This window comes from Nannospalax galili, unplaced genomic scaffold (assembly GCF_000622305.1).
Source record: "Nannospalax galili isolate Female #2095 unplaced genomic scaffold, S.galili_v1.0 scaffold454, whole genome shotgun sequence".
In the NCBI taxonomy this organism is placed as follows: Eukaryota; Metazoa; Chordata; class Mammalia; order Rodentia; family Spalacidae; genus Nannospalax; species Nannospalax galili.
The window spans coordinates 526,904-545,894 of NW_008334929.1; the positions used below are offsets into that span (position 1 = coordinate 526,904).

The 18,991-nt window shown below is 39.1% G+C and overlaps 2 protein-coding genes across 18 annotated transcripts in view; one reads left to right on the forward strand and one right to left on the reverse strand.

Annotated features, from left to right (window-relative positions):
• The window catches only part of Dnm1l (dynamin 1 like), a 57,396-nt gene extending 51,036 nt beyond the window's left edge, over positions 1–6,360 (forward strand). For 4 of the 14 annotated variants that reach the window (XM_029561877.1, XM_029561880.1, XM_029561881.1 and 1 more), the window contains 7 exons: positions 200–256; positions 1,037–1,114; positions 1,380–1,412; positions 2,990–3,166; positions 3,319–3,428; positions 5,382–5,541; positions 5,769–6,360. In XM_029561877.1, coding sequence (XP_029417737.1) covers positions 200–256; positions 1,037–1,114; positions 1,380–1,412; positions 2,990–3,166; positions 3,319–3,428; positions 5,382–5,541; positions 5,769–5,825 — 672 coding nt within the window. In that variant the 3' untranslated portion in view covers positions 5,826–6,360. The remainder of the gene's footprint in view (positions 1–199; positions 257–1,036; positions 1,115–1,379; positions 1,413–2,989; positions 3,167–3,318; positions 3,429–5,381; positions 5,542–5,768) is intronic. The other 10 variants (XM_008829652.3, XM_029561878.1, XM_029561882.1 and 7 more) reach the window with 8 other exon arrangements.
• Positions 1–16,059, reverse strand: part of Yars2 (tyrosyl-tRNA synthetase 2) — a 29,693-nt gene extending 13,634 nt beyond the window's left edge. The window contains exons 1-6 of one of the 4 annotated variants that reach the window (XM_008829646.3): positions 15,007–16,058; positions 14,155–14,322; positions 11,474–11,629; positions 11,049–11,219; positions 8,833–8,878; positions 3,059–3,192 (exon numbers count right to left, since the gene is read on the reverse strand). In XM_008829646.3, coding sequence (XP_008827868.2) covers positions 3,187–3,192; positions 8,833–8,878; positions 11,049–11,219; positions 11,474–11,629; positions 14,155–14,322; positions 15,007–15,932 — 1,473 coding nt within the window. In that variant the 5' untranslated portion in view covers positions 15,933–16,058 and the 3' untranslated portion in view covers positions 3,059–3,186. Of the gene's footprint in view, positions 1–3,054; positions 3,193–8,581; positions 8,879–11,048; positions 11,220–11,473; positions 11,630–14,154; positions 14,323–15,006 lie in introns of those variants that run through there. The other 3 variants (XM_029561884.1, XM_008829647.3, XM_008829645.3) reach the window with 3 other exon arrangements.
• Positions 16,060–18,991: the final 2,932 nt, after the last annotated feature.

Sequence of the window (18,991 nt, forward strand, 5' to 3'; positions counted from 1 at the left end):
CATGAGTCCCCAATGATAGGCTATATATCCTATATTTTATATATATATATATATATCCTATATTTTATTTATATATATACACACACACATACATACACACACATACTCTCTCCACACTTTTCAATAAAGATGAGCATTTTGTAGTAGGCATGTATCATTATTTTGATGATCACTTATTTTGTTTTGTTATATTTTATAGGAACAAAGAAGAAACAGGCTAGCAAGAGAACTACCGCCAGCTGTATCAAGAGACAAGGTAAAAAACAAAACTGCTTTGAAAGAATACTCCCTCAAACCCAAAACTGAACTGGTAAGACTCAGAATATCACTCAGTTGTAGACCTGGCTTTCTTCTGTCTTTAATAGTTCATTAGGACAGTCTTGAGTAAGTGTTCAAGTTCACAATAAGCTATGAATAATTTAAAATTAAAGGTGGAGCTGGGCTCAGTAGCACACACCTTTAATCCCAGCACTTGGGAGGCAGAGGCAGGCAAATTTCTGTGAGATGGAGGCCAGTGTGATTTACATAGTGAGTTCCAGGCCAGCTGGGTTACAGGGAGACCCTGTCTCAAAAAAGACAGAGATAAAAAGTGAAGGGGGCTTTTAAGCCTCAGTTTTCTTCTGCAGGTTCAGCTGATAACTTTGTGAGGTTTGTTTAGCACTGATTTTTATAAGGGTGTTTTGGAGAGAGGGAAGATAGCAGTATGCACGCAACAGGTTTTAATTACCAGTAGTAACTTCAACAGTTGATATATTAAAATCTGTTACCTTGATTTCCTTGTTAGAAAAGATCTTATTAAATGCCAGAAATCAACATGAAGCTTTTGTATTTGATTTTTCTTACTTGTTCTGAAGAAAACAAAGTGACAGTTGCAGGGAATGAGGCAAAATAAGCATTTACCATCTCCCATGATGATTTTGTTCATGTTATTTTACTACTTTGTTACAGAGGGGAAAATTTTGTTTATAAAATGTTTCCAAATGCATTTTTGGCATCCTTGATTTTTTTTCCCCCCCCCCTGCATTTTTGCCTTTAGTCTTGTAAAGTTCCAAGTGCTTTGGCACCTGCCTCCCAGGAGCCCTCCCCTGCTGCTTCTGCTGAGGCTGATGGCAAGGTCTGTTCTGACTCCTTCTCTGAACCTGCATGCCTGGTTTGGGTACAGTGCACTGAAAAGAGTATTAATTTGGGATACTGTGTTATGATCGTATTCTTAAATTATGTAACAGTATTGTCCTCATGCTTTCTCTTGCTTGCCATGTAGAAGATACACACAGAAAGTTATTTTAAGAATAAAATTATCTTCTATGTTTTTGAATTTCAAACCATTGCTATTTAAATCTTGCTCGTTAAATTGCATGTTTTAAAATATCTTTTAACAGTTAATTCAGGACAGCAGAAGAGAAACTAAAAATGTGAGTCTGGGAATGTTGGCACCTTTGGTTCTCACTAAACACTGTCTTCAAATCCATCCAAGAACCTGTTTGTACAGTGGCCTCTATTTCTTGTTGTCTGTGTTACATTCTTAATGTTCCTTTTATCTAACCCTTGTAGGATGGTATTAACTATAATTATAACTAATAATAGGCTTTCTACTATGCCTATATTTCAGTTTTCTCTTTTAGTAGACGAGATTTTAGAGCTGAGAAATATACTTTTGGACATTTCCTCGATTAAAGTTCTGAGATCTGTTCAGACTAACGGATAATTCTCCAATGCCTATTTCTTCCCATTAATCTGTATATGTAACTCTAAATGTATAGTTTCATGTGTGCCTCAAAAGCTTAAGCAAATTCAAATTAAAAAAGATAGGAACTGTAAGAGTTTTAAAACATGTCAGTTGTTGAAAATCATGTGAAACGAAACGTGTTCTTGCTGTTTTTCTGCCGCTACTTATTTTCTAGGTTGAAGGTTCTCACCTTCAAAGTCTCAGAGACATCGCACCTCCAGCTGCAGCACTCAGACATTAAGACTATGGAATGGTCTCACTTTATTATTTCATTTGGTCTGTAATTCCTGAATACTTGAAAAGCACTAAAAATATAATTAGTAATACCTATACTCTCCACAGACTTTTGGCCAGTGTTTCAATTTGGAATGATACTTAAAACTTTTCCTTGGAACTACTATAACACTCTTCTGTTAAAAAGGATAAAATACTTTAAATGCTGATGTATTTTGTTTTTCACAATATTATAAATAGCTGGGTTTTTTTCTTTTAGAAGACTCAGAACCCCCAAAAATTGGGTTGCCAAAGCAGCTGTGCTGAATGGTAGCGGCCAGGGGTCCTTTCTTTAGGACAGTAGATTTTCAAGGAACTTAAATTGTGCTTATGCTATATATCCATTTTTGGCAGCTCATTAAAGTGACTTTCAGGCCAAACAATGTAGTCTTGAACCTTTTTTTTTTTCAGACAGGGTCTCCCTGTAGCCCCAGCCGGCCTTGATCTCTGCCTCCTGGGTGCTGGGATTAAAGGCATGTACCACACCTGGCTCCTAGTCTTTTTTTATTCTTAAAGGGTTCTGAAATTTTTACTTTTGTTACTTTTTATTAGAAACGTAAGCTAATTTTAGAAATATAAAACTGTAGAGAGATAAGTTCATAACACTTCAAGGGTTAATAGTTCAGTAGTGTTTAAGACTACTTTGAGATTAAACTGAGTTGCAGTTGTGTTTCCGTGTGCATGCTTTTAATGAGTAGTTTTAATAGCTTATAACCTCATCCACAGTCTGGTATTTGAGGAGTGGGGAAAGAAGCAACATTCTGAAAAGTCAGCAAATGGTAAATAAGAGGAATTAAATAGAACTTGAATTGACTGGGCTTGCAGACAGCTTCTACCAGAACCTCTCAGGTTTCCAGGTACACATGCCACTACCATCTCTCTGAATAAGTTCCAGATAGGTACTACATCTGTGTTTGATTAACACCAAAGAAAGTGAACTTCATTAATGTCAAATGTCGCTGGTACAGGTTTTGGAACATGTGTTTTCAGGTTGCATCTGCAGGTGGTGGAGTTGGAGATGGTGGTCAAGAACCAGCAACAGGCAACTGGAGAGGAATGCTGAAAACCTCAAAAGCTGAAGAGTTGCTAGCTGAAGAAAAATCAAAACCAATTCCAATTATGCCAGCCAGTCCACAGAAAGGCCATGCTGTCAACTTGCTGGATGTGGTAAGCCAGGAAAATGTGGTTTAAATCTGTAAGATGATCAAATTAGTAGGTAAACACCCTCAAAGACAAAAGGAACTAAATCTCAAGAAGTTATATTATGTTGCCATTTCAAAATGATACAAAAGTAATATTTTCCCCCTTATCCCATTTAGCCAGTTCCAGTTGCACGAAAACTGTCTGCCCGTGAGCAGCGAGATTGTGAGGTTATTGAAAGACTCATCAAATCATATTTTCTAATTGTCAGAAAGAATATTCAAGACAGGTTAGTACTGCTTAATACTGCTGGAATAGTTCGGTTTTGAAAAAAAATCATACATTAAACTTTTTTAGATTAGATTCTAAATCTAATGTTAACTGTGAAAGCAACATTCAGTGTAGTATGGAGTGATTAGGACCATGTTTATCAGCGGAGCCGGAATGGGGATGATGCCTGAAATTCTAGCTGTGTAGGTAGGCTCAGGCTCAGCCAGGATGAGCACAAATTTAAGGCTATCTTGGGCTATTTAGTGAGACCCTGTATCAAAACAAGACAATAGAGAGGGCTAGGGGTGTGGCTCAGTGGTATAGAGTACTTGTCTAAGTATTCATGATATCCTGGATTCAGTTTCCCATACTGTAATGAATAGGGGAATATTCTTGTATTCTATCAGTCTGTCTGATTACCACCTTTTTCCCTAAAAAAATAGGGCTGAGGACGTAGCTCGGTAGTTTGCCTAGCTTCCGTGTGGCGTATGATGAGAATCCAAGCACTAGGAAGGTATAAGAATTGAAGGCCAGGCTGAACTACATAACAGTCTTGGCTATGTAGTTAACTCACTATGTGACCCAGGTTGGTGGAGAACTCAAAATTTTTCTGCTTCACTGATTAAAGGCTGAGATTAGTCATGTACCATCGCCCTGATGGGTTTTTCATAAGTTTTGAGTAATTTAATTAGTTACTTTAGCTAGTTACCATTGACTTGTCATTTTAATTAGTTGGTTTGGTTTTCTGAAATATCAAAATATAAATTCTTTAATTTTTTATTTTATGTGTATGTTATGCCTGCATGTATGTAAGTGCACCCATTTTGTGCGATGCCCATGGAAGTCAGAAGGTGTCATATCCCCTGGAACTGGAATTACGGGAAGTTATGGATGGTTGCTAGCCATCATGTGGGTGCTGGGAATTGAATGTGCGTCCCCTGCAGTCAGTGTTCTTAACCACCAAGCCATCTCTCCAGCCCCAAAATAAATTCTTTTGTTAACACTGCCTAAATGTTTCTTCTTCCTGTGGACTGTTTCATGTAGTAATAGGGAGAAGAAAAACTTAGCTGCCTAATCTATTAGAAAATATTCTGTGTCTAATTTATGGTAAACTGTTAGATATTTTATTGCACAGAGAAGAAAGAAGCAAGATAGTCTGATACTTCATGTTGATAATAATGGTTTTTGTTTGTAGAATCATTTATTATTTTGCCTCCATGACCTTTTAACTTATAGCTTGTAATAAACAGTAATTGTAGTTTATAAAAATCTTCCAGGCCATAGTTTATTTCCTTTATCACCCCCATTCTTTATAGGTTTTTGTTGTTTGTTGATATTAAGCTATAATTCACGTACCATAAAACCCTAAAATTCATCATTGTAGGTAAACTTTGTGGTTTTTAATATATTCATCAAGTTTTACAATGTTAATTCTGTGACATCTTCTACCCTAAGTTAACAAAAATCCCATGTGTCTGTCAGTAGTGACTTCCTGTTATGCCTCACCCCTGAAACACTTAACTTACCATCTCTATGAATTCATCTATTTTGGACATTTCATGTAAGTAGGAACATAGTATATGGCCTTTTGTGTCTGCCTTTTATTTGCCAGTATTTTTAAGGCTTGTTCATACTGTAGTATGGATGAGACAAGTGAAAAGGTTTTTCATAGTTGGTTTGATTAGATTAAGTGATATACCACTCATCAAATTATAAATACTTGCACTTTCACATTTTGGGCTTTTAAGAATACGGTCACCCAGGCTAGAGATACAATTCAGTGGTTTAGAACATGTATTGCTCTTCTGGAGGACCCAAGTTAAATTTCCAGCAACATAGGGCTCACAATCATACGTAACTCTAGTTCTTCAGTTATCAGATGCTGCTGGTCTCCATAGGCATGTGCACACACCCACATATTCACATCATTGAAAGTAAATCTTAAACTTCATAATTTGATTTTGTTTTGCAGTGTACCAAAGGCAGTAATGCATTTTTTGGTTAATCATGTGAAAGATACTCTGCAGAGTGAGTTAGTGGGACAGTTGTACAAATCATCCTTATTGGAAGACCTTCTGACTGAATCTGAGGACATGGCCCAACGCAGAAAAGAAGCAGCTGATATGCTAAAGGTAATGATGTGGGGGGTTTCCAGATTTTCTACCTGGGATGTAGATATACATATTTTAAAATGCATTCTGATCTTTGTATACAAATAATCTTTATGCTATACCCCCACCCCTTTTGGTACTTGATTAGATTCAAATTTCAGATATAATACTGTTTTTTTAAATCTACAAATTTCTTCACACAGTTCAGATTAATATTGTAACTTAAGTTTTTATTTCCTTTAACGTAGGCATTACAAGGAGCCAGTCAAATTATTGCTGAAATCCGAGAGACCCATCTTTGGTGAAGAGAACTGTTTAATACCAAGAGTTTGTTGATTTGGAACCTGCTAGCTACTGCCTACCTGAGTAGATTTTTATTTATGAATTCTTGTATATTGCAGTGGTTTGAATTTGCTCATGTGAAGATTAGCTATAAACTGAAAAGTATACTCTTCATTACGGAACAAATCACCCATTTAATACAAATAATAAATTGCTGTTTTTAAAGTCTCCCAGCATACATGTATATCAAGTCTGTCTGAGTTTCAGTTGAACTTACAAAGAACTGTTCATGATCCAGCTGTCCACAGTTGCTGTGGACACAATGACTTGTGTAGTCTTTGTTAGCAGCCTTAAAGCTGATGCCTGGAAGCACCATGACATTTCATGACTATAATGCATGCACTATAGAAACTGGCCTGGTTGTGAAATCTTGGCAAGTTCCTCACATAATCAATGTGCCTATCTATCCTTCAGTTTATAGTTTCTTTAAAAAAAAAAAAAAGAAAAATCTCTGCAGTCTTTGCTGTTGTTACTAAGAAAACTAAGTGCACAAGAGGATTTGAAACAAAGATGTGGGGTGTATACTATGTGGTTACATAGTCTTTTCTCTTCTGGGTCCACAATGACCTGTGTGTTGAAAATTAAAATACACTTTCATTCATAGGTAAGCCTGAAAACATACTGTGATTTTCTGCATTAAAAAGAACTACCGGGAACTTGGTAAGACTTGGTGACAATTCCCAGCCCATACAGATTTTAAAAGATCTAAATGAGGTCAGGCATGGTGGTGCAGGTGGATCACAGAGGCAGGTGGATCTCTGTGAGTTCAAGGCCAGCCTGGTCTACATAGTGAGTTCGAGGACAGCTGGAGCTACAGGGAGACCCTGTCTCAAAAAGACCAAACAAACAAACAAAAAAACTAAATGAAATTTCCCTTAATTTATAAATATAGTAATAGCAATTCACACACATCTGTAAAGTGGGACACTTGCATTGGGCTCCAAGATTCACTGTGAGTACATTTAATGTACTCTGCACATATTAGTTAGAAATAGCCACTTTAGCTCCACCCCAACAAAATACATTAAAATAATGGTATGGAAACACCAGTAGAGCTTTGTTATTTAAATAAAAATATCTGGACATGGATACACATATTCCTAAAAAGTTTGTAGACAATTTGCATTCAGGGGTTGGGGTTGATGTTTACAATATATTTTGTGAAAATGTCCCAGGCACTTCTTAGTATAAACTCAAAATTAAAATTTTTTCACGCACGACCAGAAATCTTTGCAACATATAACTTTATCTCCAACTGACAACATATTAAGCCATGTGTCAAAATGCTAAAGTTCGTTTTCAGGTTACAGCCAGGCACTTGTAAAAGATTATTGGCAGGGAAAGTAAGAACATTAACTTCAATTTGATCTCCACTCAGAACAATTAATTTCGAACATAAAAGCCCCCAGTCTGGTATGACCCTGGTACTCTTACAGGCTGTTAATAGTACCAGCTTGACAGTGAATGTACACTGCCAAAATATTTGTCAGTACACTAAAAATCACCAAGCCACTGGTACCCATGATTTCTTTCCAGAGTGATGACTACTATTGTAGCCTTTTGAATTTATAAAGGAAGGAAAAAAACAAAACAAAACACACTTTTATCCAACATACCAAATAGATTTTAGGTTGAAAAGGTTATTTTAAAAACACATGCTACCATAATGTATTTGCTAGTACTACATACTTTGTACAAAGAAAAACAAGAAATGTACAGAAAGGAAAGGCCTGCCTTTGTGTGTTTTTAAACTGCGTTGTTCTGAAATGTGGAGATAATCTCTGGCATATTTATAATAGGTACTTGTATGTTCTTTCTGTGTAAATAAAATTGCTGGTATGAAATGGTATTCAAGTTTGCCAATATATGAATTCTTCCTGACTTGCCTCAGAGAGGTTTAAATAGCTGTCTTTTAAACGTCTTATATATCAGAGCCATATTGTACTGAAAGTAGTATGACTTTTTTCCTAGCAGATTACCACAATTCACTGAAATGTTACTCATTTCTGCATATGAAGATAGACAGTTGCTCCAAATAATCAGAAGTAAATGGTTAGAAACTGAAATTAAAGCTACACATTGCTGCAAGACTTCCAGAAGACAGCTGGTTAACCATTTCATGTTTCACTTGATACTTAGGAAATGGGGGTGCACTACCTTGACTTTTTAAGAGGTTTGTTAATGTGCTTAGTTAAATTGAAAACTTCCGGTATCTTTTGATGTTCTCAGGACTGATACTTGGTGAGATATTTGTTTGTTTGGTTCCTTTAAAGTTAACCTCAAGTTACAACCTGCTTATGGATAGAAAGTGAAATGGAAAGTTTCTGAATGCACAAAACATTGCTACCTTAAGAATCCATTGACAGAAAAGGCAGGTACGAGTAAACAGACTGATAATGAAACATAGATAGGGACCTGGAAAACTGAATTTAAAACAAAGTCTGGTACTTTTGTTCTTTTGTTTGAGAAGAAACTATTTCTTACTCTTCTAATGGCAACTATGGCTACATCTAACGTCTTTTTAAAGAACTATTTGTTTCTTAGCAACAAAGCCAGAAATTCATGTATCCAACTGGGCTGATTTATGAGCACCGTGATAGAACTCATGCTCTGGACCACACCATCTACAATCCGGGATACTTCCTCCATTGCACTTTTATCAATCCACGGAGAGGGAGATGGATTAGGTGGGAATGATGTCAGGTCTTTCATGAAGAAATAAACTACGATTAAATAACATTTATTAAAAAAAAACATGATACCATTTACACCATGAGGCCCAGTGTACACGCCACTCTGGTTTTTGAAAACCTTTCATGTTTTGAAAATGAATGGGACAAGTTTGAACAAAAGTTTTTACAACTGAAGCCATTTTATAATGTAGAGATTCCTTTTTCCTATTTTAAGTAAGGAAAGTCCATTCTTGAGAATGTGCTGTCCAAGTATTAAAACACTCTCAGGATTTGTTACCTGTCTGTGATTTATACTGACTCCACCTTCAGTTATCATCCGATACCTGAAAATAGAAATGTTTAATAACTAGAAAGCTCCGATCACCCTTGGCCTGCCCTCCAAAAAGATGAGTGGTTACATTTCAGATACTCTTAACAAGCCACTCTGCATTTTGCCTCTGTTTAACGCCTAGCTAAGGAAGCAGATGTAAGGCTTAATAGATTTAGTAGAGAGAGAACTGAGATCTCAAAGCTCTTTTATCTCTGGGGTGCCTCCCCAACCCCCCCCCCTTTTTTTTTAACTAAGATTGAACTTAGGGCCTCATTTGTGCTAGGTAAAGCAATACACCACTATTGTATCTTCAACCCTTTTTTTTTTTAACTTTTTGAGATAAGGTCTTAGTAAATTGCCCAAGCTAGTCTTGAACTTACTCTGCAGCCTAGGGAGGCCCTAACTTGTGCATAGCCTCCCAAGTAGATGAGATGATAGCCCTTCACTGCTAGGTTCAGCCATCTCAACTTTTGAGGAAACTGTTCAGCTGGTAAAGGCAATGGAGAAATTAAAGCAATGGAGGTGCACTTCCTGGAGAATTTCTACCTAGCCTTGAGGGATAAAGTCTTAGAAAATAAACTTCTAAAAATAAAGAGCAATTTTAACAGAAGTAACAAGTACTCTATTGGATCATCAGGAAATTTCATATGAAACTGAAAAGTCCTTGCAAATCATTACATTCTGAACCTATGCAAATAGAAAATTGGTTAAAAGGAAATTTTCTTTCTCAAAACTATTTAATTTTATGCGTGTAATTATTTAGCCTGCTTGTATCTAAGTGTACCATGTGTGTAGAGTGCCCACGGAGGACAGAAGTAGGTGACGAATCCCCTGAAATGGGTTAAGGACAGTTGTTAGTCTCCATATAGGTGCTGGGGAACTGAACCCAGGGTCCTCTGCTCTTAACCACTGATTCACCTCTCCAGCCTAGGAAACATTTTTTCTTAATGAGTGGATTTCGTAAATGGAAAATTAGCAGGTGGTTTTACATTTACTGCAGACTACTGGCCAAATATACTGATAGCATAAGTAAAAAGGTTTTATTGATCTGTATATCCAATTTATTTAGTAACATTTTATTTGCTATCTGTTAAACGTGAATAGTATCAAAAGATAAATGAAGAATGGTGAAAACATCCTTTGTCTTCAGCACATGGACTGGGTAGGTGAGAACTGGAAATTTTCTTGGTATGTAAAGAGAATGGGTGAGTGGGGAAGATATTTTAGGCTGTTAGTATGTGCTCTACGTTTTCTTTACATACACATACTGACTCTATTCAGCTTGGATAATCTGAAAAAGAGTTGAGTATTATTACTTAGAATCTTGGCTAAATCTGGGTAAAACTCTTAATAGCAAACACACCAAGTAACTCACTGTTGGGGAGTGTGTGGCACCAGTCTTAAATTTAGTGCGCTTTAAGTAAACCAGTATATTAGACAATGAGGTGGACTGGCAGGTGATGAATGGTGCGACAGTGATTTCTCTACACAGAAATCTAGGACTCAATGCAGAGGGAAACATTCCAAAAACTGAAAGAAAGCAACTATAACAAATGTCATTCATTATAATAACCACAGGCAAATGACCTTGATTTTTATGTACAAAGTCCCACAAATGAGGCACTACGACTTTTTGACAATTGCTTTTCTTTCTACATATTTTCTATTAGTTGTAAATGTACATCACATGTCAAATTGCTTCTTGTAGCACCGAAGTATAATTCCTTAATAAAAAATGCAGTTCCCAGGGGGAATGGCCTACAGTTTATAAGGCTTAAAAGGTTTTATTTCTATGCTTATCTCCTTTTCAGAAATTCAATTCTGTTTTTAAACAGGTCCTGTGCCCCAAAATGAAGATTGTGAGGGGTCAGAGTCAGGTGAATCTTTTCACTTCTCCGACCAAATCCCTGAGCTGACTGATCCCAGTGCAGTTACTGAAAAAAGTCCTTCAAAAAAGATTTCTAATGCTGGAGGAAAAACTAACCAATTAACAAGACAGTCTAGAGGAGCATTATACTTCACAGAAAGTTCAAGTTATTTTTCACCAACATGTACTCTGTTTTAACTTTATTCTTGGGCTAACCTAACCTGAAAGAAATGAGATGCATTAGAACATTATCAGGAAACATTCAGAAACATGGTGTGAACATCTCATAGTGAATTAAGAAAGTGTTAGCTCTTACCCTCGGGGACCATCTGGAATGGCATTTGCTCTACGGCATGTGTCTAGGACGCTTGTTCCAGGGTCAAGAACTAATTCAGAAAATGAAGCTTCTTTAAATAATTCTTTTAACTCTTGGTCAGACATGACCTCCAGTGCATCTATACTACTATGGTAAAGGGCTTGTGTACACCTGAAAAAAAAAAAAAAAAACATTTAAAAGCCATATCATGTGAGTGTTTAACCTACTAACCAATTATGCAGTGTTTACTACAAAGTCTTGTAAGAGGATCTATTTCTTTACCAACAATAAGGACTATTTTAAAGTACTTAAGTCAAATACTGACAGTCTTTGCTAGTAATTGACAAGAACATCTTAAAAAAGCACCTCTAATTTTCTCATCTGTCCACTAAACTTCATAAAACATTAACTAGTCCAAAGGCTACCTTTTAGCAGAATCCAGCCCTTCTTGTCCATGGACAAGCTTTGTTACTTCTGCAGCAAGTCGTTTCTGAGGACCTCGCTTTTCTGGTTCTTTGAGGTGCAGCTGCATAATGTGATCAATCTCTGGAAGGGGTAAGAGAGTGAAGAGCTTCAGATACCTGGGGAACAAGAAAGCAAGCCTTAGCATGTATACCTATCAGCTACCTTATCTTGGAAAAATGTCCGATTTTTACAAGCATGGAAACATGTAGACTACACTTAAAACTATACAGTAATGCATACACCACCCTGATAGAGGACATTTTACCATACCTGTTTTCAAATTTCTTTAAAAAACAAACAAAAAATATGTATATATATTTATGTGTATGAGTGTAATGCCTACATGTAGGTAGGTGCACCCATGTTGTGCAATGCCTGTGGAGGCCAGAAGAGGGCGACAGATCCCCTGGAACTAGAATTTGAGATGGTTGTTGGCAGCCATATAGGTGCTGAGAATTGAACCTGGTTCCTCTGCAAGAGCAGCCAGTGCTTTTAACTGCTGAGCTATCTCACCAACCCCATGATTTTCCTTTTTTAAAAGTAGAATGGTACAGATATAAATGAAGGCTCCAGCCCTATCACACATTTTTAGTCCCAAGAGAAAATTAAATTTGTATGCATCCTTGCCACCATACTTTCAGATTTCTGTTTTACTGTATAACCTAAAAACTGACATGATAGCCAGACATGATGGCACATACCTTTAATTCCAACATTCAGGAGGCAGAGGCAGGCAGATCTCTGAGACTGAGGCCAGCCTGGTTAAGTTCCAGGCCAGCTGAGGCTACAGGGAGACCCTGTTTCAAAAAACAAACAAAAATCATGAATAGTATTCTGTATCTTCTTGTTTAACTTTTGGTGAAATGATATGTAAAAAAAGTACCTTAACCACAAACATACAGTTTAATGAACCATTATAAAGCAAACATCTACATAATCATTTGTAAATACAAATTTACCTCTTTTAACCACTTCATCTTTCATGGCAATCACTTCCCTGCTTTTTTTTTTCACACTTATAACATCTCATTAAGCCTCCATAAACATTATCATTTGGCTTTTTTACAGATAGATTTGACCACCTTCCTCAGCCTCCCAAGTGCTGAGACTTTAAGAGTACCACTAAACCCAGCAAATTTTCCCTGCTTTTAGATTTTATATGAAACAGAATCATAGAAAATATGTTTTTCTGTTTGACTACTTGGCACACCAGGATGTTCAGGAGGTTCACTCACGATGCTGCAAGCACAGCTTTCCATGATGTTCTGTAAACTTACTCTATTGTGGGCATTTGTGTTTCTACTTTTGGACATATGCTAATCATGTTGAATACCTTCATATTTCTCTTGGTGCAAACATGCATGAATTTGTGTTGGGCATGTACCCAGTAGAGTAGCTGCTTGATCATAGCTTATATACAGATTCACTTTAGCAGGGATTGGCAACTAATTTTTTCAAAGTAAGTTTACTTTCCCACCACTTTGGAACACTCCTGTGCTGTCCTGATGGTGCAACATGAAAGAGCCCCACAGAGTTGCCAACAAGTTCTCTTCCCCCATGGGATTTGCAGTGAAGTAAAGCTGGATCCTGGATTACACTACAGAAAAGATTTCAGGGCCAGCCAGATGAAGTGCAGCCAGTGAGTAGACTGGTAACAGCCCACACTTCAGACTGGAGCAGGAGCAGAAGAAACAGGACGGCTTCACCACAGCTACACACAGGATGATGTGGCTGAGCTACATTGCTCAAAGGATACAATTTGCCACAACAGGTAAAGATTAAAACTTAACAAGTTCGTTTATTTTTCTCAAATATTTAATTTCTCTTTTAAAATGAAACTGATTTTATGAAGTATATTTAGTAGTATATTATGAAGTAGATTTAGAGATGAGGGAGGAGGTTCTCACTATGTTGCCCAGGAGAGCCTGGAACTTGCCATCTTTCTGTCTGAGCTTGAATTACAGGCCTGTTCCATGCCTGGCTCCAGCTGAGAAAATCACTTGTTAAAGCATCTGAAGGTATTTTTACAATACACTAAAGAAAAGAACTTTAGAGTAGTGTCTGTGAGACAGACAAAAGAAAATGATTAAGGTGAAGATAAAAGGAGTGAACCTAGACTATGAAAGCGACATAATCCAACCTACTTGCCAGATATAGACAAAAACAACCAAAAATTGGTTCTAAGTTTTCTGGCCAGCCACTGTTTTTCTCTTTTAACAAACAAAAAGTATCTAGAAGGGCTAGATAGTACCTTCATGCTTGTCTAGCATGAGTAAGGCTGTAGATTCAACCCTCAGCACTGCAAAACAGCAATGAAAACAAAAACATAAGTCAGGTATGGTGGTCCTGGGCCTGAAATCCTAGCTACTTAGGAGGCTGAGGCAGGACCATCAGAAGCTAAAGCAACTTAGTGAGACTTAAGTGAGTCTCAAATTTTTTCTAAGTGCTTAAGGGACTGGTATGTAGCTCACCAGCCTAAACTTTTTATAAGGCAGTTAAATTACAATATCCTGTGACACAATGATTTATACCTTAAGTAGACTCTAAGTGGAAAAAAAAAGTAAAGGATACAGTGAGCTTCAGTGGCTGAAACTATAATGACTACATACTAATTTTTCTCAACTGTCCATTAAAAACTCACCTTTCTACAGAATCATCTTGCTGTCTGACAAAGAACTGATATAATTCAAATGGAGAAGTTTTATCTCTGTTTAGCCAAACCGCATTGCCAGCAGACTTTCCCAGCTTAGCTCCAGTTGTACTCGTAATTAGAGGGACAGTGATTCCAAATACATCTTCTCCGGTCAACCTGTACATCAGGAAATTTATGATATGCTATAAGCATAAGCAGTTCCACACTAATTGTTCAGATGAGTCTGGTTATTGTACAAAAAACAACAAAACCCTTCACTTCCCAAATTGTGTTCCTGTCCTTTTATGTAACAGCAGGCACCTCTATTCACATTTGTCCCCGTGAATGGCAAATGGAGGAATGCTTCTCAGGAATCCAGCAGGAAATGGGTTTTTAAGGGTCAGGGGGGAAAGAGTTGAGAAAACAGGGTGAGGGGGCACCAGGAAGGCACCTTTAGGAAGTTGTTTTTAAAGAGATTTTAAAAAAAATCAGTTTTGCTGTGAAGCCCATGAGCCAGCCCTTACGAAAATGCTGTGAAAATTTTCAGCGGGGACGAAGAACTAAAATAATGCAGAGACTACTAAACAGAGGCGCAGTTAGTTATCTTCCGTTATAACAACAAAAGCTATTTCTGAAGCTAGAAACAAGGAGCGACTTGAGTGTTTTCTACGTTTTAACAGGCACAATCCAAATCTTGACTAGTAGTTTGTTTTTAGCAGAGCTGTAGAGTATGCCTATAATTCTACCCTTCTAACTTAATGAGGATGGAAACCAACCAAGCGCAGTTATCCAACAAATCCTCAAAACGAATCACAGAATACCAGTAGCCCCACGATTTCTATAGCGTCTACAGGCGCTTACTTGTGGATAAACTCGTATCCAGACACGATGTTGCCCAGCTGATCGGACCCGCCCAGCTGGACCCGGCACCCGTACCGCTGGAACAGGTAATAGAAGTCATAGGCCTGGAGCACCTGGTAGAAGAACTCGGCCAGGCTCATGCCCTCGGGGCTTTTGAGTCGAGCCTGCACGCTCAGCCGACTGAGCAGGGTGCCCATGCGGAAGTGACCGCCCACCGTGGCCAAGAAGTCCACCAGCTGCTCCTTCTGGAACCAGGTGGCGTTGTCCAGCACCGTGAAGGTGCCCCAGGGCCGGCCGTCCGCGAAGAGCCTCGCGTGGTTGGCCGCCAGGGTCTGGAGCCCGCGGTGCAGGGCGCTCGCGTTGGCCTGCACCTGCTCCGCGCTCAGCGCCGCGCGTCCCTTGGTCCGGCCGCTCGGGTCTCCCAGCAGTGCCGTGGCGCCGCCCACGAGCGCGATCACGTTGTGTCCGGCTCGCTGGAAGTGGAACAGGCCCATGAGGGCCAGCAGGTGCCCCACGTGGAGAGAGTCGCCCGTGGGGTCGAAGCCGCAGTACACGGTCTGGGGCGAGGAGCCCGCCCTGCGGCGGTCCAGGAGCTCCGGGAGCTCCGTCGTGCCGCTCTCCGGGAAGAAGTCCTTGAACAGGCCCCGAGCCCTCGGGGCTGTCAACAGGCCCCGGGCGCCAGAGAGGGTGCCCCGCAGCCCACGGGGCCAGAACCGCAGAAGGCCCGGGCAAGGCCACAGAGCGGGCGCCGCCATCTTCCAGCGTGCGCAAGGCATGCCGGGACCGAACACCGCCTCTTCGCGCAGCCGCCCTACGCCCTCCGGCGCCTCGGTGTCCTTCGGCGCTGGTTTGGGCAGGGTCGGAGGTGGCACCCGAGTGACGAGTGCTGCTGGGCGGACCCGGAATTCTGGCCACGTGGGTCCCATCTCTTGGTCCCTGCGGTTGTCAAGGTACCTGTCTCACAGCAGCTTTGAGGATTAAGAATGAAATATTGATCCTAGACCCCGTAGTAAGCGCTCTACAGATGTTAGAGTCCATTTAAATGCTCACGTGGTGCATCATGTGATCGTGATGTAAGGGTCGAGAGCACATTGTGTTGTCCAGCACCCACATGGCAGCTTTCTCTCCCTCTTCTGGTCTTCAGAGGCACTGCACGCATACATACAGGCAGTCAGAACACATAGGAAAAATTAAATCATTAAAAAGTGCTGCATGAATAATAAAAGTTTTTTTTTTCTCTCTCTCTCTTTCTCTCTATATATATAAAATCGGTTTTTGAGGCCCAGTGAGATAGCTCAGCATAAGGGCGCTTGCTGCTACCCAAGTTCGAATTCTGGGACACACGTAATGGAAGAATGAAGCACCTCCCAGAGGTTTCTCTTTTGACTTCCACTCACACGCATGCCATGGGGTGCCCACGCATATGAACTGTACAAAATAATGGATTTATTGTGAAATTGTAATACATGAATATCACACACTTTCATCATACTTTCAACACCAACTGCCTTATGTTGGATTCCTTGAATTACAAGTTGCAGTGTGTGGGGAGGAGGATGATTGACATATGCCATTTGCGGACACCTGGAATGGAGCGAGAGGAGCGGTGTGAGGCAGAAGAGACAGAGGCAGGCAGACAGAAATTGAACTGTGAACAATTTGCAGTAGAGACCTCTGGTGATCTCATGGTGTCTGGAGTTGGGATTTCTGTCCACGGTGATTTAAAGCAAAGAGTTACTGGCTAGTGTTTAAGTATGTGATGTCCTTGGAGAGGAAGCAAAACCTTGGGCAAGTTTTTTTGGGAGAGAGTCATATGCAGAAAGATACGCAACTGAGAACCATTGGCAAACACTTCTAGAAGTTAGGGGATTGAGTACCACGGTCCTGAAACAGGAGTCTGAACCATGCCCCAAGCTATTCCTGCAGGGTGTTTCAATTCCCTAACACAAAATCACTTAAAGAAGATATTATTTAGTTTAGTTATTATTTTAATTTGTTATTTTATTAGTTTCTTTGCATGTCTATCAATGAGTTTAATTTCTCATTGCCAATAATAAGCAGGATTCAGTAATATTGAAAAAAATAGGGTGTGTTCTTTCATGGTATTATTCAAAACATCTTTCAAATTCTGATTAATTGATCTGCAGTTTATGTCCCACCACTTTGATTAAACATTGACTATAAGATGCATAGTGGGAAATTCTGAGTACCCAGCAGATACTGGGCTTAGTACCTAACATGCAGGAAATTCTCCTGAGCACCTAAAAGATACTATACTTAGTACCTAACATAGAGGAAAATACAAATGTTTTTACAGGACTCTTTCATGAGTTTTGGGGTCAATATGACATACCTATCTGTGGCTTTTAAGGTGTTAGCATTTTTATATTAGAATACATAGCTTCATATTATTACTTAAGGAAATTCTACTTTTTCTTTGTGAATATATATACCCATGTCAGCATTACTTGATGGTCCATACTTAATGGAGAACGTTTGTAGATAATGAAAAATTAAAAATTACTATCTACGACTAAGTTTTATTTTAGAATCTTGTAAAAGTAGATTTGAAGCTGAGCATGGTGCGTTTAGGAAGCTGACGCAAGAGGATTGCCATGAGTTCAAGGTCAGATTGGCTGTGTAATGTGTTCCAGTCACCACCACCTTCCCAGCCAGCCCCATTTTGTCTCTTCTTAGGCATTGTATTTCATAAATTAGCAACAAAGCAGAGACTTGATAATAACTCAGCGATAGCAACAGTTTTGACAAATACACCCACACAAATTATTTTCCTTCCATAACTTGTGTTGCTGTAATAGGAAAATTGAGACTTTATCCAAAAGACAGTCCAGAGTAATAGAAGGTTGAACTTTTAATCTTTGAGGTGGCATCCATAGCCAAAATATTATGGGCCTGAACCCATGACTTGGACTTGGATTAAGAAAAGATGACTAATTTCAAAATAGCTAAAAATAGAGATTTTAAAAATATTCTTAACAGGGGTTGGGGGTTTAGCTCAGTGGTAGAGCGCTTGCCTAACAAGTGCAAGTCCCTGGGTTCGGTCCTCAGCTCCAAAAAAAAAAAAGCAAACCAAAACAAAACAAAAAAACCCCAAAATATTCTTAACACAAAGAAATGACAAACTCTAATCACTCTAATTATTATGCACTATTGTTCAAAATGTTACATGGTGTTGAATAAATGATGCAAATACTATGTGTCAGTTGAAAATAAAATAGTAAAGAGTTTGTTATTTAAAAAGGAAGATGAAGAACTTGTGCGCTGGACTGGTGAGATGACTCAGCAGATAAAGGAGCTTGCCATCAACCTGATGACCAGAGTTCAATCCCCAGGACCCACATGGTGGAAGGAGAGAACTGACTCCTATAGCTGTCTTCTAAACTTCACATGTGCTGTGGCATGCTTGTGCGTGCATGTACATGTATACATGAGCGTGCATGTGTGCATGAAAACACATACACACAGAGTAAATAATTAAATGTAGTAAAATGTGACCAAGTTTATCCTTGCTGTTTTTATTAAGTAGTGTGTGTCTTTGTGCATGTGTGTGTATATGTATGAGGGTGCATGTATATGAGCATGTGAGTAGAGGCCAGAGGGCATCCATGGGTGCCATGCCTCAGGAGTTGTCTGCTTCACTTTTTGAGACAGGGTCTCTCATTGACTGTAGTTTTCTGATTAGGCTGGACTGCTGGCCAGTGAGCCTATGGATCTGCCTTTTTCTGCTTGCCCAGGCTGGACTACTATTGTGCTCTACCACACCAGGATTTTTTATGTGGTCTTTGGCAAATGAACTCAGGTCCTCATGCTTGTAAAACAAGCCAACACTTAAGGTGGATTGTCTCCCTGGCCCCTGTAAGTATTTTATACATACATGGGTTATCTCAATCACAACTTGTAGGGAGCTCAACTTGAATCAGGGACATATCTAGTTTGCTATTACTCTTTCTTGCAATAAAATAGT